General features: G+C 38.8%; 2 protein-coding genes across 9 annotated transcripts in view; one reads left to right on the top strand and one right to left on the bottom strand.

Moving 5' to 3' along the window:
* Positions 1-2,245: 2,245 nt before the first annotated feature.
* NDUFB3 (NADH:ubiquinone oxidoreductase subunit B3) lies at positions 2,246-5,711 on the bottom strand. Of its 3 annotated transcripts, none has more exons than XM_083865738.1 (3): positions 5,599-5,711; positions 4,131-4,278; positions 2,246-2,496 (listed from the first exon to the last, which is right to left on the bottom strand). In XM_083865738.1, the coding sequence occupies exons 2-3, from the start codon at positions 4,274-4,276 to the stop codon at positions 2,340-2,342; spliced, it is 303 nt and encodes a 100-aa protein (XP_083721864.1). In that variant the 5' UTR covers positions 4,277-4,278; positions 5,599-5,711; the 3' UTR covers positions 2,246-2,339. The 3 variants fall into 3 exon arrangements, with proteins under 3 accessions (XP_083721864.1, XP_083721862.1, XP_083721863.1); XM_083865736.1 differs by having other exon boundaries at positions 5,535-5,661; XM_083865737.1 differs by lacking the exon at positions 5,599-5,711 and adding an exon at positions 5,271-5,392.
* Positions 5,712-5,871: 160 nt separating this feature from the next.
* HYCC2 (hyccin PI4KA lipid kinase complex subunit 2) overlaps positions 5,872-23,935 on the top strand; it is a 50,522-nt gene continuing 32,458 nt past the window's right edge. For 2 of the 6 annotated variants that reach the window (XM_083865730.1, XM_083865735.1), the window contains exons 1-2: positions 5,872-5,942; positions 6,412-6,455. The gene's annotated coding sequence lies outside the window, so the exon portion shown is untranslated. Of the gene's footprint in view, positions 5,943-5,997; positions 6,032-6,411; positions 6,502-20,153; positions 20,261-23,935 lie in introns of those variants that run through there. The other 4 variants (XM_083865732.1, XM_083865731.1, XM_083865733.1 and 1 more) reach the window with 4 other exon arrangements.

The following is a 23,935-nucleotide window of genomic DNA, read 5'->3' as shown; positions in this document are numbered from 1 at the left end:
TCAAGGCTATCACAGTATCCCTGCTATTAATATGTAGCTGATTCAGAAGGAAACTAGCTACTTACTGTGAATGCACAGTTTCTCCTTGGATCTGTCCCATACAGATTTCCACCTGCATTTCAGAAAGTGGAGAATCATCAATTTTATTTTTCAAACCTTATGATACAAAAAGAGCTTCCTGACTGGTATTACAACTGTGTATGTTCCTGCCCTGCTGGTGCCACTGCTGTTTGTGACCTGGTTTTTGCAATGTAAAATATCTGTGCTGGTAGAAAGGCCGTTTTAATATAAGGACAGACATTGCTATGGTTACAGTGAAGACGCATTTGGTACTATTATTTTAATACACAGAGAATACTCCTCCCCAGGCAGGATTGATACTATTGTACCCATGAAAGAAAATCTTTATGAGTATTGTATGTGTTACAATGATGAGACATATTCTACAAGATTAGCAAAAGATGTCCATCATAAATTAAAGACAATAATTTAGGGCAGTGGCTGCCATCTGGCTATTAAACCACCAAATGGTACCACCTTAATTCACAAATGCATAAATTTTACTGAAACTAGTCTAGTCTAACTGAATATGCTTGATATAGTTGCCATATCAGTGAAGTGGCAGGCTTGTACCATTTAAAAAGACTGATTCTACTGCATGTAATTATTAACATTAGTAACATAGTAACAATTATTAACAATGCAATAATTAACTCTGTTACTTGTTTTCCTGAACAACCATCTGAAATTCAGTACTCCCTAGAAAGTTGCCTTGGAAGCAAATAGAAAACAAGCAGTGAGTACCAGCCTTTGAAAATGTGTATTCTGGGTAAGAGGACCTAAGGGACAATAGGAATGTTTTGTGCAACAGATCTTACACTGTAGGTCCTTGGTTTGTTTTTCAGGGAATGATGCAACTGGATAGGAATGTTTGAGAAAAGGATTAGGCAAGAGTTTACTAAAATGAGTGTTTGCACTATGAACTGTGCCTTGAGCAATGTCATACCAAGATGACAAACTCCACTGAACAGTACATCTGCACTCACACAGTAACAGATGTTTACTGGCTCCAAAAATAAAGCTCTATTTTTAATCTCACTCAGAAGCATTGTGTGTGAATATGTATGTTTGAAAAAGAGGTATTTTAGCCATGTTTTGGTAGGACCTTCAACTTCTTTGTAAACTTGCAATTTGTGACAGGATTGTTTAAAAATTTCAATTTCTTCACCATGGAAGTACACTGTGTAATTGTTTAGTGGCATTTACCATTTCTCACTTGCCTAATTTTGCTTTTCATTTCAGTGATAGGTGTCCTGTTGTTTGGATTGAAAAACTATGTAATATATCCTCCTTACTTTGTTACTAATGACATAACAAAATTTACAGTAGAATATTCTGACAATTATAATTCCTGGTACTGCAGAGATATACTGGCCACAGGTCCTTTTCTGCTACAGTCTTCAAACCAGGCATTCTTAAAGCACTCTAGAAACTGCTAAGATAATTTAAGGAAAATCAGGACATTTAAAACAATTTGCTAAAAGAGACTAGATCTAAAAAGAAATAAAACTATAAATACACCAGAGCAAAGGAAAAAATTGTTTTCTTTTTTCACAATACAGTCAAGTATGGTGGAAGACATTTTAGGATAAAGTACAGTTATTGCTGAGTTAAACATTTTATTCTACTTTTGGCAGCAATGTAATTTTTGATGTCTGGATTTTACACAGCAGATTATTCTGGTGTACAGTGTCTGCCAGGCTAATTAACTGTTCAATATGTTAAAGTGTAAGCTTTGGTAAGGTTTTATATACTTTGAGGCAGTTTGGAGTTGGTTTTAAAGCTTTAAGTTAATATTTGTTTTTATTTAGAGACATAAGAGTGAATAGTAGCAAACACTTCTAAGAAGTGACAAGTCATTCATTACCACTTACTGGGAAATAATACTTGTTAAACCTGTAATAAATATGGTACAAATTTTCTCTTAAAAGCAACAAACCTCTCAGTTTCATTGAACAGAATCTTGGCAGGGCTTGGAAAGAGGTGGTCTGATAGTTTATCTTGCTCTTTAAAGGACAGTACAGCAAACCCAAGAGTCATCTTGGGTTGTTGGTTTTTTTTTTTTTTTTTTTTTTTTTTTTTTTTTTTTTTTTTTTTTTTTTTCCCAGATCAAAGCCAGTTAAATTGCTCTGGCCATGTTGTTTGATCCTTCCACAAAAGTATAATAAAATCAAGGAGACACGGGTTTGTCTGTGATAGACTTTAATATGCACATTGTAAGTACAGAGTGAGCAGCAGGCTTATGTAGGCTTCAGCTTATGAGTAGTAATATTTGATCTTCAGTGGTGGCCTCCATTCTTCTTTGGAGGAAACAGTGTATATTCAATGCCCAGAGCTATGACAAAAGCTGCAGCTCCCCACTTGAATCCCCTGGTAAAGATTTCTGTTATGGTGATAGGTCTTGCAAAGCCACCCTGATATCTCCAGACTTCATTACTAGAAAGGAAAATGAAACCAAAGGAAAAAAGATCAGTGGAGCCACTGTGATACAAATTAACAAGAAGGTGAATTAACATCACCTTCATCACTCTCTCACACACACACACACACACATATATACATGAATAAAAAAAAAACCACAAATGTGATACAAGTACTACCAGCCAACTACACAGTTATAGGAACAGAATCACCTTCCCGAAGTCATGTAATTGTACCCTTCTGTTTCTACTCTGTAACAAATCAGAGCCCACCAGCACTTGCATTGGACTAACTACAAAGGCTGGGCACTGCACTAGACAGTCTAGCACAGTCAAATCCAGTCATAGCTCATCTTAGTGTGGAGGCACCTTCTGTTTCACAATGCACACAATGCAATGCTTAACTATAAAAAAATTCTAAAAGTCCAGAAGGAATCATCTCATGCTTTGGGTTTGACTTTTTCCCTTAATTGACCCCTGATATGATTGGCTCAATCTCCTTCTTTTACCAGAGAAACAAAAATTTTCTTTTATCTTGGAGGAGCAACAAATATTAGTGTCTTTTCCACTGTGTTGTTTTGCAGCTTCCTGAAATTGGAAGTGTAGGCACTAAAGGTCAGGATAATTTACACTAAAACTCCAATATTAAACTGTATATATATAATTTTTTTTTAATGGGAACAAGCCTATTGTTTGCTGAAAACAATTTTGTTTGAACCAAAGGGAAAACAGGCTTATTCTGCTTGCACTGCACAGAAATAGAGGCAAGATAAATGTGACACAGGCCTAGAAAGTTCATTAAGGACTGATATTTCTAATGATTCTTATCATCATTAAAATATGATTTACTTTATGCTTACATCTTTAAACTATTCCAAAGAATGCTGTCAACCTTAAATCCCTCCACAGGTTATAGCATGAAACAACTTTTTAACAGATCACCTATTTGCTCTTCCATTTTTCATGTAGTGATTCAAAGTCATGCAACATTTCCCTTACAGAAGGACCAGACTACTCAGCACAAGACAGTTGGTATTTTTATTCCCCAAGATGAAAGGGTGGTTGAACAAAGTACTGCATAATTCATGATGTGGGAGAAATACATTAAGCCCTGTTTTAACAGCTGCCTAAACATCTAAAAAGGAGGAGATATTCATTGAAGAGTGATAGCACGAGAAGTAAAAACCTGACTCTCCATGATGTCATTCACAGTTTAATGCAATTCCGCCCTGTACACACGTACATTTCTTCTTTTCAAATAAAAGCCTCCTGCTGTATATGAGGAATGCTATTCCTACTCAGAATGTCAGTGCAAGTTCCATCACCTTCATCGGGCACACAACCTATTTGCAGAGAAGGACAGGATTACTCACATGTGCAGACCTAACACTACTTAGGTATTTTGGTAACTGAGGGGTTCTGTGCCAGCATGAAACATCTCAAAGTGCAAGGCTGCCTCACAAAACACCAAGACTGGTCAAGGTGATGTAAGGTGTGACCTTCATGCAGAAAGTAAATAAATAAAGACTTCACTGAAATTCTGACTAATTTTCACTGTTTTTACTGAAGAAAGAATTATCTACAGTGGCAAGGTGTGGCTGATGGCCCCAGGTGACACATCAGGATGGTTTCTGAGGCTGCTGCACTCACCGAGCCCAGGGATCCCTCAGGCCCCGTTTGGCCAGCCTTTTCTGCACCTCCTCCAGGGGCGTCCCCTCCACCTTCCACTGCCTGTAGTCGGGCAGCTCCACCTTGTCGTGCCCATGGCCGTGCCCATGCTCACCTCCATGCCCCATTCCTAAAGCAAAAGAGAGAGAGCATCATCTTATTCTTGTACACTTGCAAAGAACAAGCCCCTGGACAGGAAAGACAGGGAGGCAACAAGAGGGAACAGAGAACAAAGAGCCAAGGGACTTTGTGCTGTGTTTCAAAGGCTGGTGATCACACACAGTACAGCAAAACGTGCAGTAAAGCAAACCTAAGCATTGCTGTGTTGTAAGTCACTACAGTCCTGGAGCAGCTATGTCAACCTTCTATGCCAGAGAAGAGTGCAAGGAAACCAGTGGTTTCCAGTGTCTGTAAATGCACTTCAGCAACACCAGCCCCCCCCAGCTTCCAGACTTTCCAGAATAATCACAAAGAGTTCAGAATAAATATTTCTGACTTAGGTCAGAAAGCTGTGGAAAAGCTGTGACTGCTAAGCTCTGAATAAAAAACTGAGAAAAACAAAGACTTGGCTCCTCAGCTCCTTTTCAGCTGCCTTCAGTTCAGTCAGATATAACTGTGGCATTCAGCAGGGCCAGGATAGATGCATGGACAAGGAGATGCGCCTCACCCATTGCTTGATGAGGCTGAAATATGTATGCTCTATTTACATACACCTTGGAGAACTATAAAAATATTAGGTTTCTCTTTAAAAACAGATGTGAAACTGAACATTTTCAGCAAGATCACGAAGGACTGGAAGAAAATTATAGCTTTTAAGGCTCCATTTTTACAAAGCACCTGAATCTTCTTTGAGCCAAGGTTTCCCATTTTAATGCATATCAGGTAGCAAAGAACAAAATCACTGTCTTTAACTTTTAGAAAATTGACTGGAAAGCAGGACACAGCTTCAAAGCCTGTCATTCTTGGTGACTCCAGGCCGTGAAGGCAAACAGAGATTTCGTTGCATGAGACACTTGGAGAGCAGCATTAACGCTGTCATTACCCGAACAGCTCCCCCCAAATTAGAGCCCGGGCTCCAAGCCTATGACAGAAACTCAAGCCCTCTCTCCTACCAATATTCACCTTTATGAGAGAAGGTTATGCCCTGTTAGGCCCAGGCCGCGGCCAGCGGGCTGCGCTGCAGCACCAGCCGGGCGCTCTCTGCCAGCAGCACCAGCACAAACTGTGCCCAGAGGTCGGACGGAGCGGGGCAGGGAGGGCACAACCCGCAGTGACAGCCACCCCCGCTCCCACCCCCGCCGCCTGCGCTGCTCTGCCCGCGCACGGCCCCCCGGCGGCAGCAGCAGGGCCCGGTGCCGGTGCCGGTGCCAGCCCCGCCCGCGGTACCTGCCCGCTCCGCGACCCTGCTCAGGACGCGCCCGCCACCCGGAACCGGAACCCAGCACGGGACCTGCCGCTACGTGAAGTGCGGGCCAGCCACGCGGGTTCCGGGGAGCTTCCGTTCCGGCCCTTCCTGCTGGCCTGGTGCGGACACGGACGCCGTGGAGCCGCTGCCCGGCCCCCTTCCCGGGCCGCTGCTGCCCGCAGCTCTCCCGCCGCCGCCCACCGGGGCCGGCCCCGCACCAGGAGCGGCGCCGCCGGCTCGGGCTGAGGGGCCGGGGGGAAGGAGAAGCGGAGCGGAAAGCGGCCAATCCGTGCGCGGCTTCTTGCGGGGGGCGTGGCCCAATGGGCGGGCGCGTTGCTGAGGTGCTGGGCTGGCGGCGGCTGGAGGTGGCGGCGGAGGAGGAGAGCGGGGTGAGGGGGCGGCGGGGTCAGGGCCGGCGCCGGGAACGAGCATCTCCCGCGCTTCGCGGGCCGCCCGTCGCCGTCTGTTGCTGCCGGCGGTGCGGGCAGGGCAGGGACGGAAGCGCCCGCGGAGTCTGTGCGTGCGGGGGCGCGAACCGTTCTCAGCGCGGGCGCCGCTCGTGCTCCCTCTCCCGCCCCTGCCGCTCTCTCCCTGCCCTCGGTCCCAGTCCCGGTCCCGCTCTCCGCTCGGACACAGGTCCCCTCCCCGCGGTTATGTAAGCCCCGGCCCCCCGCCCTGCCCGCGGGGAGCGGTGCGGGGCCCCGGCAGTGCCCGCTCGCTGCCCGCCCTCGGGGCGCTTCGGCACGGGAGAAGCCGGGGCACAAATCGGGGCTCCCAGCGAGCCCGCCTGGCGCCGGGAGACGAGTTTCGGTTTTTAGTGGGGATGTCTTAAAAGAACATTGGTGTTTGTTTCCACAGGAGAAGTGGGGAGGCGTCCCGAAATCCTGGAAGTGCACAGAAAGGTCGGTGAAAGTGAAGAATTCTCTTCATAGCTGCCTCTGGAGTGAGGTGGGGACTCGGTTTCACCGAGTGCTTGTGTCGGGGGCTCGGCGTTTTGCCTGTGTGGCTGTGTGACTGTGAAGTGTCAATTGCCGTAGTATCTGGTTAGTTACAATCACTTTTATGTTCATCTAACTTGAGCACAGTCTACTTCATCTGGAAAGAGACTGGTAAAAGTTAACTACACAGTCAGTGACTTATAAAGACTTAAATTATTCCCCAGTTGTATATAATATGATGTTTCTTTTTTGCAGAATGCTAACTGTTATATTAACTTTTGATACCCCTATTAACATGAGAATAAACATTACAGCATGATGCCAGCAGAATTCTGAGATAGTCTGTAGTGCCTTTTTCTAATATATTTTGATGGAAATTTACTTCTGGGTTTCAGAGTATTTTAATGGGGATATTGAAAGTGCATGAGAAGATTTCCAGGAGGAATGCCATTATCATGTTATTAACAGTGAAACTATTCTAAATAGAGTGCCATCTGTTTAATCCAGACTGCCTCAGTCTGGTTTCAGCGTTGAATGTTTTTCTCTGTGAGATAAAGTCTGGAAGATTCAGAGCAGTCTTTTCTCAGGGGGAGAAGACACGTTTGTTTTGCTGTCACGTATGGGGGGATGGAATTGTAGGAGGCCTCTTTATTTGTGAGGTGCTTAAATCCCTGTCTTACAGAGAATGCACTTCTCTCAGAGACTTGCAAAGTATTTCTTGTTTGTTTCTGTGGCTGAAAGTTTATGTGTCCAAAGTCCAGTGCTGCTGAGGAATGTGGATATTTTGCTCAGAATTTTTTTTCAGTGACCCATAGACATGTCAGATACCAGATACCTTGGTTTTATTATTTGAGAGAAAGATAAAAGTCCTAGTTTTATTGATGTTTGGTGGGTTTTTTCCTTATTATTTGTTGGGGGGGTTGTTTTTGTTCATTTTGTTTTTCTTTATGGTGCTTGGAAGCCTGACTTGAGTTTTATGCACAAAACTCTGCTGGTATTGCTGAGTTTGTCACCAGGGACGTTCAGCTCTGATCACAGAGCATTGGCTTTGTGTGATCTGTTGTGCATGAACAGAATTGTAGCAGAGGAGTGCCCTTGGCAGGGTTTGTTTTCAGGTCCAGCATCACTTTCAAGTTTTAACAAGGTTTTCAGGAGCTGTTTTCACCTTCCCCCTCACCCCCCAAGTACATAAAAACTCATGTTAAGAAAAACTTTGTGCGATCAGTTGATCTGCTCTGCCATGTTTTGCTTCCTGTATTTCCTTTTCTTTCAGTGTGGACCATACTCTTTTAAAAATTAGACTGCAAATATGAGGGAGGTGATATTTTGGGAATATAGTAAGCTCTTTGATGTTGTATCCTCAAGTAAGTGAGTCTGCATAATTTCAAGGGGCCTACAAGTGTTGCTACAATGTGTTTTGAGAAGGAAGCTTCACCATAATTACAGTGTCAGTCTGGAGAAATCAATAATATGCACAAGGAAATAACATAAAGGAGATTTTTATATTGTGTAAAAAAACCCAACAAACAACTGAATGTCCTCTAGGAAGGAAAGGTCATTGAAACTCCATGTACAAATAATCAGTACTTTTTGTGATTTATTCAGTTGGGTTTTTTTGTTTCTTTTTTTTATTATTATTATTAGTTCATGGTGGTGATAATTACTGCAAAGATTAAGGGTTCTAGAATAAAGTTATGTTAGCATGTGTACAGCCAAGCTAGTTATGATTTGCTGAGATTCCTGCTTGTGGTGTTAAGCTAGAGAAGGGCTGCAGGGTTTCTTGGACAGCTTTCAAAAGTCCATGTTTCCAGCAATTTGTGTTGCTGTGCATTCTGGATTAACAGATTGTGAGCTACATTATAGGAGCCACTCTTCTCTGCTTGTACATCCAAAATTCTCTCTAGCACTGGAGAGTGTTTAGATGCTCTTCATAATTGTTTTCTGGAGTAGAGAGCCGTGTGACTGACAGTGACTTGAAGTGTTTTCAGTTTTGAGATGACAAGAAAGGGTTATGGGCTTGTTGTGTTGGTTTTTTCCCCTTCAATATCAGAATACATATTTGAACTAGTTAAATATTGCATCTTTTTTCCCCCTGAAATTGCACGTTACTTCTGGTGGTGTTAGTAGTCAGTTATGTCATTGAAAGCCTGTTGTCATTTGAATAAAATGGTTAATGCTGCTTTAATTACAGTAAGCATGGAAAAGATCTTTCTTTAGTTCACCTTGGTTTCTTTGAATGCTTTTTAAAAGAAAGCTGTGAATGGTGGGGAAGGAAATTATCTTCTCAGGCATCATTAGAGAGCTAAATATTTTATGGGCAGTATGACAGTCACTGTTTCCCCTCAGTTTTAGAGAAGTGATGGGCTGGAGCAGTGGTCTTAGTTTCTTTCTGTTTGTGGTGTTTGTTTGCTGGTGGGTTGTTTTTGTTTTTTTAATTTTTTTTAATTTTTTTTTTTTTTTTTTTTTTTTTTTTTTTTGAGCAACACGAAGACTATTCTTTGCAGGAACAGCCATGCTGGTCTGATCTGTTATTCTCTCTTGAAGCCTAAAGCTCTGAGACCTGAAATGTGACAGGATCATTGTTCCCAGTTCTGCTTGTGTGCCGCAGCTGAGCAGGTGCTCATTTCACAGCAGGTGCTTTACTCTGACACTCTTTCCTAGAATATAGGGTTACTCCTTAGGTCAGCTCTCCCAGTCTCAGTGGGCAAGATGTGTTGTATGGATTTTTGTTTCATGGATACACTTAACTTATAAAAATCTTTGAGTTCCTGTATGGTTTTTGCAGCTACCATGTTTTCTGTCAGTAAGAGCTGCACTTCATGTGTGGTGTCAATAAGTCATTCCTCTCTTCTGTTTCTAACCTGTTACCTGAGAACTGCATGTGATACTCCCTATGTTCTGTATGAGGAGAGGCAGACCTGTTTGGCTCTTTACCAAGCAGTTTAATATGAGTTGTGGATCTTTAAAGATTGGGGTCATGTGTTCTCTCAAAGACTTGTCTGGGCTGGAAAAGAATTTTTGATTCCATTACTTTTCTCGATCCTTGTTTCCTTGTATTAAGATATGAATGAGTTATCAGGTGGTGCAGGTGGAGGTTTCCCCAGCTGAGTCTTGAAGGACATCTGTGCCATAGTAATAATCATTAAAGAAATCCCTTTCAGGGAAAACTGATCTGAGCAGAGACAGTCAGGAGGAGTACACTTTGACTGCTTCTTCAGTCAGTTATTTTCATTTCCTAACAGAATAATTATGAGAAGGAATTCTTGACTTATTTATTGCTGTTTTCAACAGGGTTTTTTGAGTAAGAAAGTAGTTTGAGTTTATGCTGGTATAACTCACTGTAGATAAAAAAAGCAAGCTGGTTGAATTTTTCTCTCTGCACCTTTGTTTGGATAATTCTGTCTCTAATAGCAAGACAAATAATTCAAGTGTCTTTTTTTTTAAATTTAGTCATAGGACAGATTTATGGAGTGACTCAGTGGATCTTCTTTTTTTGTATAGAATTCTGACTTTAGTTTTTTAGCTCCAAATAAAAGCTCAAGAGGTAGAGGAGAACTTCTGATGAGATAAAATAGAGTTATTTTGGAAAACCCTGCTATAAAACAAAATTCTGTATTGCCAGCTGTGCTACAAAGAAGAGAACCTAAAAGCCAAGATCAGGGGCTGGGTAAAATAGTATATAGTCTGCAAACTGTTTCAGTCCATGCTGCAAATTATCCATAATAGTAAAAGATTTTTATTGTATGATGAATGGCCACACAGCAATTTTTCTTTCTTCTGTAAGTGTTACATTTTTCTATCAAATGTAATTAATTTGGGCACAGGGTTCAACAGATATTTTTATTATTAATCAATTCAGATGATCAGTGAAAGACAATACCATTGGCAAGTCACCTTTTTGGTCTTCCTTGATTGTTTTCTGTTCTGCAGGCAGTCCAGCTGCCTCTGCTGCTCACTGCCCATGTCAGATCTGCTGCCTTGACCTCTTGGTGTGATTCTGTAGAGAAATAGAGATTTTATGGTCAAATTTATTAACTTTGCCTGAAAACAGAGAGCCAGTGACATTTGGAAAGAGATCTTGCTAAGGCAGAGAAAAAAATGTTAGGTGTATAACTACTGCAGAGTGGTAAACTGTTTATTTATTTATCTCTTAGTAGTGATTATCAATGCTATCGTTTGACATTGAAAAACACCAAATTCCCTGGCTGTGTAACATTTTTCAGCACAGGACTTGATGGAGATGGTTGATGCAGTTCAAATCTGTAAAAAAACTCTTCCAGGAATTCTTTCTGCATATTTTGTGTTTTTTTCTTTTCTACAGGACAAAGTAGTTCATGACATCTCATTTTATATTGTCTCTTTACACAAGCATTTGGTTAACATTCCAGAAGTGCAAAGTGTGTGTTTTTGTGTTTAATCTCCATGATCTAGCTAATCTTACTATGTTTTTATTGTAATTACTGTGATTCTTCAGAAGACTGGTTAGATCTCCTTTAGTGGTGTCTGTGTTGTGTAGGGTTCGTGAGTTCTTTAAATAGTTCCACGTTGCTGTTCCTCTGAATTCTGCTTAACTGAGATGTGTGACATGGACACTTGTGCAGACTGCATGACTGCAGTTTGCTGATTCATACAGGGCAAAATTGAGACGTCTGGAAGATTTTTCTGTTTGCACTCCCTATATTTAGTGGTTTATAAATGTTAAATTGGAATTTTATTTAGGGTCCTCCTCCCCTCTTCTGCCTTGCCTTGACCCATATGTGAGCTGGGGGAATTATTTGACATCTATCTGGAAAGACAGTGAGAAAATTTAAAAGAATAATCTTATTTTTCATGGCCATTCAGCTGAGAAGATATTGGACTGAAAGATAATGAGCTGAAATATGTGTAAAATTTGCTTGGTTTTTTTCCTTCCTGTCTTGATTTATTTTCTTTTTATTCAAATAGTTTGGTTATTTTTGAGAATTCTGGTGTCTGTTTCTTCTTTACATTGCTTCTTCTTAATTTCTGCTTTGTCTTTTCTGTTTCCTTTAGGTTTGAGGATATCTTGAGCTTAAGGAGAGGCTGGAGAGCAGCCTCTTTTCATGCCTGCCTCTGTTCTGAAATAGGGCCACAGGGTAGAAAGGTTGATTTAGAAAAGGTTATGAAGAAGTCCATGGTAGTTACTCAAATAACTTTCTTAAATATCCTAAGCACAAGATCTTGGAGACACATGTGCATAAGCATGGCAGATTTTGTTGTAGAAATAGCTCAAGTTAGCTTGTATCTGTAAATTTAAATATTGTATTGCCTGCATGTGAAAAATTAGCTGGAATTCTATTTTTTTTTTTAAACATGAGCTTTGTGAAGGTGTGGTGTCTTAAAACTGGTGTGCCCCATGTGTGAGCTACAGTGGTGATTCCACCATCCCATTTAGCATTGTGGTGGCTGAAGATGAGGGTCAATAACCTTTTAGACAAGACATGTTTCAGAAAGTAGTAGGCTTCTATGTAAACTTAGTTATAAAGGGGGTGGAGTGAGCAATTTATCAAGCACCCTGGTACATTCCACCAGAGTAGGGCAAAGAACAAAAATTTAAATGCTCAACTTTGAGTTTTGATATCTGTTTATTACTCTGGGTTAGAGGTATAATTTTTTTGAAAGTATTTTCGATTCTTCAGTGTATCATATGCTTTAGGGTTGGAAGCACACACCCAGTTAAAAAATGGTAATTGAAAAAAGCTCCCTACATAAATAGATATTGTGCTGGTCTTTAGTGTCTGCAGCAGTGGGATAGACAGATGATTGGTTAAAGTCCATTTACTGTAGTGAACTTACACAAGAATTGATTGAGGAGCTTAAATGATAGTAATGTGCCCTTTTACATAGAAATGTAAGACATGCTGACAAAGGATTTATCCCAGCACAAGCTCATATTTCTTTGTGTAACAGTGGAGAACTTTCCGTTGCTTTTTTTTTTTTTTTTTTTTTTTTTTTAGGATGTTTTGTTGTGCCGAAACAGCATAGAGACATCAGCTAAATATGGACACGGGGGGGAGAGCAAGGGGGGTTAAATGTGAAATGGAAAAATTACTAGATCCTTATGCCTGTGGTTTGGGGGTTTTTTAAGGTGCTTGTTTCTTGTTCTTAGCATAGAACAGGCCCTAGATGAAATTGCTGAGCTTCCAAAGCTGCTTCTAGATTGTTAATTATGCATTTGTTCTGTTTGGTAGTTGTGTAATTTGCAAAGCACTACACCCTATGGTCTCCAATGTTGCATCTGTGCAATAATTTCAAATTGTAGCATTCTTAAGCTTCTAGAAGTTACTAAACCATATTTGTGGCAATTTCTTGGCAAGAGAGATGCTAATTTTGTTAGACTTCATGTGAGCCATTTTGATAGCTTTCTTCATGTTAATGGACTGCAGCAAATTGCAGTTCAAATCTTGCCATGTCAGAGTGGCAATGAAAATCTCTGAAACAGTTCTTCGTTGACTATGGACATACAGTTGGAGATAGGAGTCTTGGATTGGAGGGTAAGTTGAGTGCAAGTGGAAAAGAAATACCTAAAATACTAAATGGATTTAAGCTAAACATTTATAAACTGTGTATCTGCACTGTTTATTTTCATAGACATCCTGTGACAGCAACCTTTCCTTAAAATCACAGGTGTGACATGCATTGCATGATTCTCCATTGAGCAGGAAGGCTAGGAGCAGGTTACTGCCTTTTCTGTTTGTTTAGATCTGTGTGTCTGCCAAGACTTGTTTCATGTGTTCTGAGTCTTCAGCTTTGCCTTCCCCCCTGTCAGTGTAAACACCACATGAGTTTGAGAAGCCTCTGTGTATCTGTTGAATAAGAAAACTTCTTAGCTTGCTTTTTGTTTGGGGGAGAAGGAGGGAAGATGATTTTCTTTCTCCTCACTACAATTTGTGTTAGAAGTTGAGACAGCAAATAGAAATTTTCCCACAGTTAAGGCATGTTTGTTGTCTGTGTGTCTCCAAAGCAGACATACAGTAGAAAGCAGAAATAACCGAGATGCCCTTTCGCTTGTGCCGGTGTTGAGTGGATTGAACTATGCGTGGTCACGTCAGAACAACTGCTACCTTCAGAATATGCGCCTTTTCTGCATCAGTGGTGAAAACAGGCATGCAGTCATTCCTGTAGGTGCAGAAATGAAACTTTGTTGGATGTTGCAATTTGAGAGTTTGTTGCATTTGTCTCCTCAGCCATAATAAAATGTTACTGAGGTGTCTGGGTGTTTAAATCATTCAAATGGCAGCTGTGTTCCACACATATGTTATGTTCCAGGAATCATGACATTAAACTCTGAGAGAGAGTACATGCTTTGCTGTTTCCTCTCTATCCCTTCAGTCAGCTGCAGGTTTAATAAGGTTTTTCACAGGGAATGGTGCAGTTTACATGGCATAACTAAAACTACTGCACTAATTTTACTTCTTAATTTAAATTAAAATGTTAGCCCTATATATCTAGTTTTTAGCTTGCCAAATTAGCCCAAAATTAAACTCTGACATTTTTAGGGAAATGGTTGAAGATGCTCTAGTAGATTCCATAATAGTGCTTATGTGTTAACTTTGTAAATTTTTTCCCCTAGATACTTCAGGGCTTAAATTGAGTAAAACTTAGGATGCTAAAGCAGAAAAATAAATGTGCAACAGTAAGATTTCATGTTTGTTGTACACAAAGTCCTAATCAGGTTAAGATCGTGGACGGATTCCAGATCAAATTAGGGGTCAGTGGCCACTACTAATTGGCATTGATGCTGCTGAAATTGTGTAATTGAGTATTGTACTGATTGTCACAGTGTTTTGTGCCACCCCTCCACTCCCCCCCACTTCATTTGGCAACTTAAAATTTACCAAATGTTCAAAGGTTAGTTTTGTTATTTCCCCTGTGCCCTTTTTCTTAGACTTGCAAGTTCTGGTCTGTGATAAAGACAGAAAACTAGGTAGGTTCAATATATGAAAAGTAGAAGGAAGTTCAGGAAAATTAAAGTAGAGTGACTGTAAATACTAATATTCTAATAAATACAGAAAGCTTAAATATTTCTTGGTCAATGGGAAAGTGGGACTACTATGTTTTTTTTTTGTTTTTTTTTTTTTTTTTTTTTTTTTTTTGTCAGCTGCTAGGAAAGAGCTGCTTCAGCAGAGCATCTTGTCGTTTTACTGGAACATTTTGCAGGAACCTTACCACACTTGGCTGGTGAAGATGTGTGTGGGTGTGATGGTCCATTGCTCTTCTCTGCTGATGATACTCCCATGATTGCAAACTGCTGTATTTGATGGCTTATTTTGATAATGAATTTTTGGTCTTGTGGGAGAGAGGTGGGAACAAATCTTAAATGGACATTATCATGCTGATTAGGAAACCTTAATCACTATGTTATCCGTTGTCAGCTCTATCAAGTTTTGATGGATTTCAAATTAATATTCCAATGGGTAGCTTTTGAAAGACAAAATATCTCCTACAGGGAAAGGATGCAGGCTTCTCTTTGCTTTATGCAGAATCCTCATAGTAGTTATTTTATTGCTATTTCTATGAACTGCTGGGGCATTCTGCTTTAGTAATGTGTCCTGACTCTGAATAGATTGCAATGATTGTCTCTTTGTTTTTCTGAATGCAGACTTCAGAGCTTTCTGAAATGTGTAAGGTTACTATAAGTAAATTCTGCATGTTTATGCATATGCGTCACATTTTTGGAAAATGGAAAAGGTTTTTATTAGCATTTCCTTTTTTATTGCAGGGGAACGTTTGAAGTTGCCATCTTCTTGGTTTTAGTAGTTTAAATGAAACAGATAGAACTGATTAGGGAATAAAATTGTTAAAAGAGGTTATGAAAATCTTTTCAAAGTGCCAGTTGGATAGCTGGCAGATAAGGCAAAAAAGCACGAGGATTTTCCCCCCAAGTATGAAACCCTTGCTGCTCACTGATGAGAAATAATTATGGTGTAATCATCTTAACTTGCAAATCTGAACATAATTGCAATTACGGGGGTGTTAGGTCTGGGGTTGTGTTTTGTTCAGAACAGTTTTTTCATGTACTGAAGGAGTCACGTGTGGACTGTGTTTGCTGGTTTTGGCTTGTTCTTGGGGGTTTTTTGTCTTAGTGGTGTGGGGTTTTTATTGGTTATTTTTTGGCTTTATACCTGATCAGCCCTACTTTTTGAGAAGTTACTCCACGTTCTCTCTGCAGGTCCACTGTGCTTTCCAGTGACCTCAGTATTTCTAAACCTTCTGTCTAAGTTGCCCTTGAAAGACTGTATGTTTTGTGGAGCATGCTGTATGAAAGATGAGTGTATTGCTTACACCAAAAATGTATAATCTAGCAATTTCAGGTACCTGCTGCTTGAACTTGGGTAAATGCTGCTGATCCCTATCAGCACAATTGCATAGGGAAACAGAACAGACTTTAATTAAACTCAGGCTCTGATTAAAAATCTTTTGATGTGTTTGAAGAGATTGAACTGAATTTTCTCTGTGCCAGTATAACTAATAAAAAAGTAAAAGGTCATAAATGTTACCTATATGGGCAGTACCTGTAAAAGATTAGAGAAACTATTTATGTTTAGTATAGTTAATATTGGGTGTATTTCCATTGGAAGTAGATGTAATATATGGAATTTCTTAAAGAAGATTAATGTTGCAAAAAGCAATAGTATAACTCCTAATAAGTTTGCTTGTAAGGCCATCTCTGTTCGTTTTCCAAGGGTAAATTTATTCTAGAAACTTGAGGAAAGGAAAAGCACTGTTTTACCAACTGCTTTTGAAGTTTGGTTTGTTTTTTTTTTAAGCAGGAAAACTATTCAGTATTACAAACAAAAACCCAGAGTATCTCTGTGTATGGATGAGGTTATGTAAAAATGACTGAGGATTAGAACATTGAGTCCTCAGTGAGGTTTTTTTTTGAGTGCAAGAAAATATGTTTGAAAACCTAGAACATTGTGAAGTTAACCATCTCCACATAAATACCATTCCCATGTCCATGCAGAAAGGCTTGAGGAAGCGTACCCATGAAGCTTGCTGCATGGATTTTCAGTGCTGCCTGTCAAATCTGTAATTTTCCATCATCTTGAAAGACTCACATTTTCTGAGTATACATTGGGATAGTGTTTGACAAAAACTTTTAATTTTGTTCAGGCTGTAAATAGAGAATTTGTCTCAAAATAGTATTGTGCATTTAAGATCTTGTTCTTGTTTGTTGGGGTGTTGGGGAGAGGAGGAAAGAAGGCCGTGTATTCCATCTGGAGTCATCAAGCACCTGTGGAAGGCTGTTTTCTTTTTCTCTCTGTTTACGGTGTGGTTTTACACTACTTTATTTTTTATACTGATTTATAGCTTAGATGAGTGAAAAAGTATTGTGGAAAATCTTGCCTAACATGGTGCATGAAAAACTGGGTTGATTTGTTTCTGCTGTGTTTATGTTGTGTTCCTAAAGATACTATTTACAAAGTTTTGCCCTAGAAAAAAGTAGTTTAAATTTCAGATTAAAAATCCCACCAAAACCATACAAACACCCATCCCAAGTAACACTCTCACATATGTTAGTAACTTAGTGCCCTCACTATTTAGAAAATACATGAAAAATGAATCATTTCACACTAAAATATTCATTAGTCCTTTCTTATGACTGGTCGGCTTGTGTTGTGTTGTAATGTTGGTTTAACAGTGGAAGAATAATGACTGTAAACAATATGCATTGTGTTTAACTATTCAGCAGTGAAGATTAATTATTAAACTCATACCAAGACAAAGGGGGTACCTGGTGTAGTTGTTGCACTAATTTACATTTACTACTGTTTTAATTCTCACACAGTTATTTCACTGAGAAGCAGCATGTACTGCCAAGTAATAGGCCACAGAGTGCCAGTTATAGTAAGCTGGGTTTCAGAATTTTGTGAGAGCTTCTAATGAGATGATGAAAAAGAGTTACCCTTTCTTTAGAGACACTTGTTTCTTTGCCTGTTTTCTATGAAGGAGAGTCCAACAAAGGCCATGTAATTTCCTGCTGTGGAGGAATCCTAGTGAAGTTAGTAGTAGGGCTGGTCATGAGCATCAGTTTTTGTAGCATAATCACTTTAATTAGTTGGGTCCAATATATTGATCGCTGATGTTCACACAGCTCTTATGGATTGCATTATATAGAATTAATATGATCAGGAACATGTTTTATTTCTTACATGTGGAAATTCTGACTTGTACAGTCTGTCTAATCTCAATATAAAATTAACAGTGGTTTTCTCTCTCTTTTGTGAGATCGTGATTTGCAGTTCTTAAAACTCCTTTCTAACTTTGAGAAAACTAGTGTGAGACTGAAAATGACTGACACTGAAATAATGCTGTGATGGATGACATGGAAGAAGACAAGTTGTTTCCTCTGCAGTGACAGTTGGAAGTGATAAAGGCAGCTACAATTTTAGCTGTGAATGTTGAAGCAGATTTTAGGTTTCAGAATTCTCGATGCTACTCTGCTTTACCTCTGAATCGTGAACAGCCTCTGCATGTGACTTAAGTCCTTCTTTTTAGTGTGTAGGGTTCAACTTGCTCATATATTCCATTAGGTCAAGCAGAAGAGATCTGGGCTGTTCTGAAATTGTGTCATCTTGATGAGGAGTAGTGTGATTAGTGATGTTTCATTTAACTACGTTTGTTGTTGGCTTTTTAAGGTCTGAGAACTTGTAATGGAAAAGTAAGACCAGCATATCAATCAGAATTAATTTTATCCTTGAAAGCCCTGCATCTTAAATGTGAATGAAGCATCTGAGTCACATATTAAATTTATAGCATCGTGCAATAAAACAATGTCTTATGGATCTTTATTTTAACTCTGCCATTTTGAAAGTTTATTTTGGAACTTTGTATTCTTACTGCATCATTTTTTAAAAGTCAGCAAGATGACATAATTTTAGCTATAATTGAGGTAAATTCAGATAAATTTGGAGATTCCACTCATTTAAGAATTTGTGAATGTGTAAGTAAGTGTATGGATGGGGGGAATTTGTCACTTCAGCTTAATCTATTTACACTCCTCTTCCCGGAGGTGGAGGCTTTACCATCTGGAAGTTGGAAAGATTAGAATAAGGGATTTTATTACTTTCAGCAGAGGATCCCTCTGGGTTAGATCTCTTTGAGAATAAGGTAGAAGAAAGGAGGTTAGGTAAATTAATTAATGAATATATAACCTAAATTCCATTTTGTGTGAATTACAGTTGGTAGGGAATACTGCAGTGAGAAATATATACTGGTATAGGAATTTAGGTATTGGTCTGGGATTGACTTCAGCTTTATTATGGATATTTTTATAATATAACAGGCATTTATTTCTCTCAAGTGACGATTTTACAGCTCAAAAGTGGGAAGCTTCTTGGACTCTTCAGCTGGTATTTCTAGAATGTTTCTGCATGAATTTCTTTCCTTTGCTAAGATCACTATCTGGTTTGTATAATGTTTGCAGTCTTATTCCAAAATGCATATTTCGGGGGGTTTGATGGTGTGTCTTTTTGTTGATCTGTTTTGGTTTTGAATTTTGTTTTGGTTTTGTTCCCACAGAAATTCTGTTTCAAGATTTCTCTTAGCCTGTGTCTGTTCATTTTTAGTACTTAGCACTGAGCGCCTTAAAAAGACCACCTTAACTGTGATTTTGCAAGTGTTAGTTTCCTGAGGCTTTTTTTTAGGCTCTTTCTTTTACTATGCATTTTGTGTCTTTACTTATCTAGAAGTAATTTACTTCATGAACCAAAACCATGAGCGAGAAGGTGCTTGGGAGAGGTAGGGTTACACGGAAAGTAATTTGCATGGAAATGTTTTTGTAAGTAAAGAAGTTAATGCAGACAAACTAGCACAGGAAGAGTTATTGCATATGAACTGATGCAAAGAGAGGACAAACCTGTATTGTCTGGCGTAGGATGGGTTATCACCAGGATCCTGACAAGAAAATGTTTTAGGTTTAGTGTAGGATGACTGCGTGAAGTTGTTTCTAAGGAAACTGGTGCTGAGAGAATAAGGTAACATTTCTGTGGCTAACCTACGTGTGTGTGTATATATATTTTTAAGTGCGTCAGGTCCTTGTAATAGAATAATTAATGTGTGTTTTGTGGTATTTAAGGCTGCAGGATAATGTCTTTATTATTATTATTTCCAAAATCCTGTAAGTAATGTAGAGTATTTTCTTCAAATACAGAAGATAAGTTTCTTGTTCCACATTCTCAATCATCTCAACTCTTTTCTGCTTTATTTGTTGCATGGACTCCTAGGCGAGAGATTTAGCTATGAGTGTACAATTGTGTTTATTCAGGTTCTGCTTATTTGCCTCTGTGAGGCAAATGGCACTTAAATTTTCCTCTGTAGGGTCACCTGACTTCTGTACCTCTCTACAACTACTCTGTGCCATACTATGAAAATATCAGCCTTAAAGTAGTTTTTTAAACTGTTATATAGTTTCTATTTTCAGTGTTGTATTTTCATTCTCATTGCCCTAATTGTTTGTCTTCAGCAATTTTGTATCTGTAAAGCACAGTTTCACTGTAGAAATGGTAGAAAGATGGAGGGTGGCAGCTGAGCTTTGTGGTGCTTGAAAAGGCAGGGAAGATAATTTAGAGCTGAAAATGACTTAGAGAAGGCTTTTTGGAACAGATGGGCTGTACCTTTTCTTTACCCCTTTTTTGGCAGTTGCTGAAATTGATGTGTCCTTTTTGATAAGAAGTGGATCTTACTGTGCAAGTGTGGTACCGTGAAAGTTTACGAGACTATTATCAATCATCTTTGACTTCTCTGTGGTAAGGCTTTCTCCCATTGTTTTCACATAACTTTGTTGCTGGTATCCAAAAAGAAAGCTTTTTAGCCTGGTTATTACTAAGTGAGTCAGAGTGGGCAGGGAAGAAATGTCTTATCCAAGTTGTTTTGCATGACTAAGGCTTGTCTAATATGGCTGGCAACCTAAATCCCACATACAGAATACATCAGCATTTATATTTTAAAGTTGGAGTGCTTGCCTGTCTGCTGAAGCTTGCAATTAAATTACCTAAAAACTAGAGTTGGAAGAGTGCTCTTTCTGTTAAGGAGAAGGCTTGAGCTGATAATTTAAATTAATAACTCTCCAGAGGAGGTTTTGTTTCTTTCTGTCTTTGTCAGTTTTTACCTTGTTTCACTGTACTGTGGAGCTGTATGCCCAAGAGAATTCTGGCAGAATGTTTGAACCTGTTTCTAATGGCAAGTTCTAGTTGTAGCTGTGAATTGTTGAGGACAATAGTTTTTAAATTCATTATTTTGTGTTCTTACCAAAATGGCAGTTTATGTAAGTGTCTACTAAATAGGATTCTGGTAGAATAATATGTTTATGTATATGGATACAGGGAAATCACAATGGTATTTGTACTATATTTATCATAAGAGATGTATATTACAATACGTGTACTTTTAAATAAGTACAAGAAGTCATCCACCAAAGTTGAACATTTCCAAGGCTGGTTTTATTTTTCCTTGGGATTAGATTAGCATAAGAGTCAGAACCTTTTCTAGGATGGAAACAGACCATACAGTGGCTGTTTAATATCTTCTGGTATATAACTAGAGTAGTTGGATGAGGCTGTTTACAGCTATATACTGAGTGGTTAGGCAAGGAGCTGCTTTTAAGAGAAGTTTTTTTGTAAAGCGTATCAATAAAGTTCTAGTTTACACAATTAAGTTTTCTTCTTTACTCTTCTTGTTCTGTTGCAAAATTATGGTAACTATGAGGTAACTATGTAAAACAAATGTTACAATCTTTATCCAAAATAGCTTCTTATTTTCCTGATATTTTAAGGTAACTTATAGTGTGAGAAACAGTACACTGTTAACAATCCAAGATTTCTATCTTGGTGCATTCAAACATTTTTTATTACTCTGTCACAAGAAAAAGTCCATTCTACCTTCTCTACCACATAATTCTATGTGCTTCTAAGATGAGGAGTTCTTTATTTCTCTGTTTTTGAAAAAAATTTCCCGTATCCAGGTTAGAAGTTATTTTTCACAATCCTTGCCTTCAGCTGCTTCTTAAACATTTTTCTACCTTATACATACTTCTTTTTAGGTTGTTTGCATCAAATGTAGGCCAGTATTTCAAATAAGAGCATATTGCCAGTTTTGTATGCTCTACTTTTATATTTTCAGATTTACTTTAAATGACTTTGTATGATCAAGCATCTTGATTTATTTTCTGGCTGCTGATGCATTCCTGAACAGATGTTTTCATTGCATCATCAAAAGTATTACTTAGTCTTTTTCCATTTAGCCTTTTACACCTCTGCATTCAGGAATAGCTCATCACGAGAGATTCAAATTGTGCTTTTGTTATCTGCATTTGTCAGCATGTTGCTTGGTTTCCTTCCTCCAGAGTTTCCCAGTCTTGTTAGTGTGGGTGTGTGGTGGGGAAGCTTCTTTCCTGTGTGCTTCTGACCACCTCATCTTCTGTTGTCTTCTGTCTATTCTGCTTTCCAGGATGTTAATCACGTTTAACACAGGTGCTCTTCTTGCAGAGCTGTGAACTTTCTGGATCAAAGAAAACTGAGTGTATGTTTAGTTCAGAGTAAGGATGCCTTCTTGATGCTTTCCACGCTACTTTTTTTTTACAGAGGCAGCAGAGAAAAATCTTTCTTCAAATATGTTTGTTTCCATGCTCAGTAATGAATATGGGAGGAGTGTTTATGTAGCTTGGAAGAACAAACTATAATTGATAATGGAGTTTTCTGTTCTTTTAGACCTGTCAGTCCTGACACAGTTCAGGTTTTAATTGCAAATTATTCTTCTCATGGCCTTTAAGGTAAAAGATACATCATATTTTCATTCATTGTACAACCAGGACTAAAATTGCATTATGTGCATCATGCCATCTAGTACATAATGGCCAAGAACTGGACTCATTTTGAAGTGCATGTCCTGTAATGTAATCTCTCCCATTTATGTTTAAACCTGTATAAACTACTGGCCTCTTTAAAACAAACATACAAACAAAACCCCTGAATAAAATACAAACCACCAACAAAAAACCCTCTGCGTACTTGAATAATTATATCTTCTTAAATATCATCAATTATGAATATCTAATTGGTGGCATTTTATTTTTCCTTCTAATCCCCACTGTTACAGTTGATAGTGTAGCAAGTGGTATTGGCTGAGATGATTTGGGTAATCATTTTGCTGTTGCAGAGTGATCCTGGATAGTGGTTTAAATGCAGACTGGTAAATAGTAATGTACTCAGTATGTCTTTCTTCTAGATGTAAGTGAAAAACAAGCTCTCCAATAAGCATAGTTGATTAAACCCTTTTTTATTTCTTTTACTGTAGTCAAAACTTCTTGAGGAGTTATCTGAGTTCCAAGTTTCATTATTCTGCTAGTATATTATTGGAATAAACTTGTTTTCAGACTTTTGTATTTTCAAATGTTAAAATATTGGGAATGGTGAATTCATCATCCCTGGAGAGATTTAAAAACCCATGTAGATGTGGCACTGAAGGACGTGGTATATTGGTGGCAGTGCTGTGTTAGTGGTTGGACTCGATGGTCTTAAAGGTCTTTTCCAATCAAGATAATTCTAGGATTCCATGATTTGTGTGCGTAGCATGATCCAGGAGAGTGCTCTGACTTGGTAAAATCCTGTTTACATCTTAACTGTAATTGACAGATGCACAGTGCAAGACTGACTTCCTTCAGAACAGAGTATTATAGCTTTAATATTAAGCATAGAGATTCCATGTCTAATTTAACAACCTTATATGTCGTACTCTGCTTGTATATGCCAAATGAGTAAGTTTAGGTGAACATTTAAACTATCATTTCAGGTGCTTCTATGGGGAAGCTTTTTGGTAATTGATTTTTTGCATTTGATTTTAACATTGAGTGACTGCATTCCTGGCTATAACTTTTCCTGTACTGTGCTTATTATGAATTCAAACTTGCTTACTTGTTCAGTATTTAAGAAGTCTTCATCAGACCATATGTAAAAATATTTTGGTTTATTGTTACTGTTACTAATAACTAAATTTTTGATTAATAATTATGGTTCCTTTATATGATAAGAACCTGTGAATCATAATAGAAAAAATATATTTTTAAAATAAACATGAGAAATCTCTTATATTCCCGGTATTTTGTTTGCTTTGGGAGAGATGTGAATACTCTGGAAATGAAATTCAATACTCTTGGTTCAGGGTACTTCAACCTTGAATAAATATACACAGGGTTTAATGTATTGAACCAGTTTACTTTAGGGACACACCCACACAGTGTTTGATATATTTATATTTTTCCCCCCAAAGGTACAGTAAAGCAGAGAGTGAGTGTAAGCATGAGGTGTGCTTTCCAGATGGCCATTTGAAAATCCCAGAGAGCCATCTGTGTGAGGCTGAGCCAGTCCCACTGAGCTGTGCTCCTGTGCCTCTGCAACAGGGTCTGAGTGTGCCTGGTGCAGCCTGAG

Source organism: Zosterops lateralis (genome assembly GCF_965231275.1).
Source record: "Zosterops lateralis genome assembly, chromosome: 7".
NCBI lineage: Eukaryota > Metazoa > Chordata > Aves > Passeriformes > Zosteropidae > Zosterops > Zosterops lateralis.
The sequence above is the reverse complement of the archived record's forward strand: the minus strand, read 5'-3'. Positions and strand labels throughout refer to the sequence as shown.

Coding starts and splice junctions, on each gene's coding strand:
- NDUFB3 (XM_083865738.1), bottom strand. CDS start 4,276: ATGGGGCATGGAGGTGAGCATGGGCACGGCCATGGGCACGACAAGGTG. Junction 2,497..4,130: donor CTGAGGGATCCCTGGGCTCG/GTGAGTGCAGCA, acceptor TTTCCTTTCTAG/TAATGAAGTCTGGAGATATC.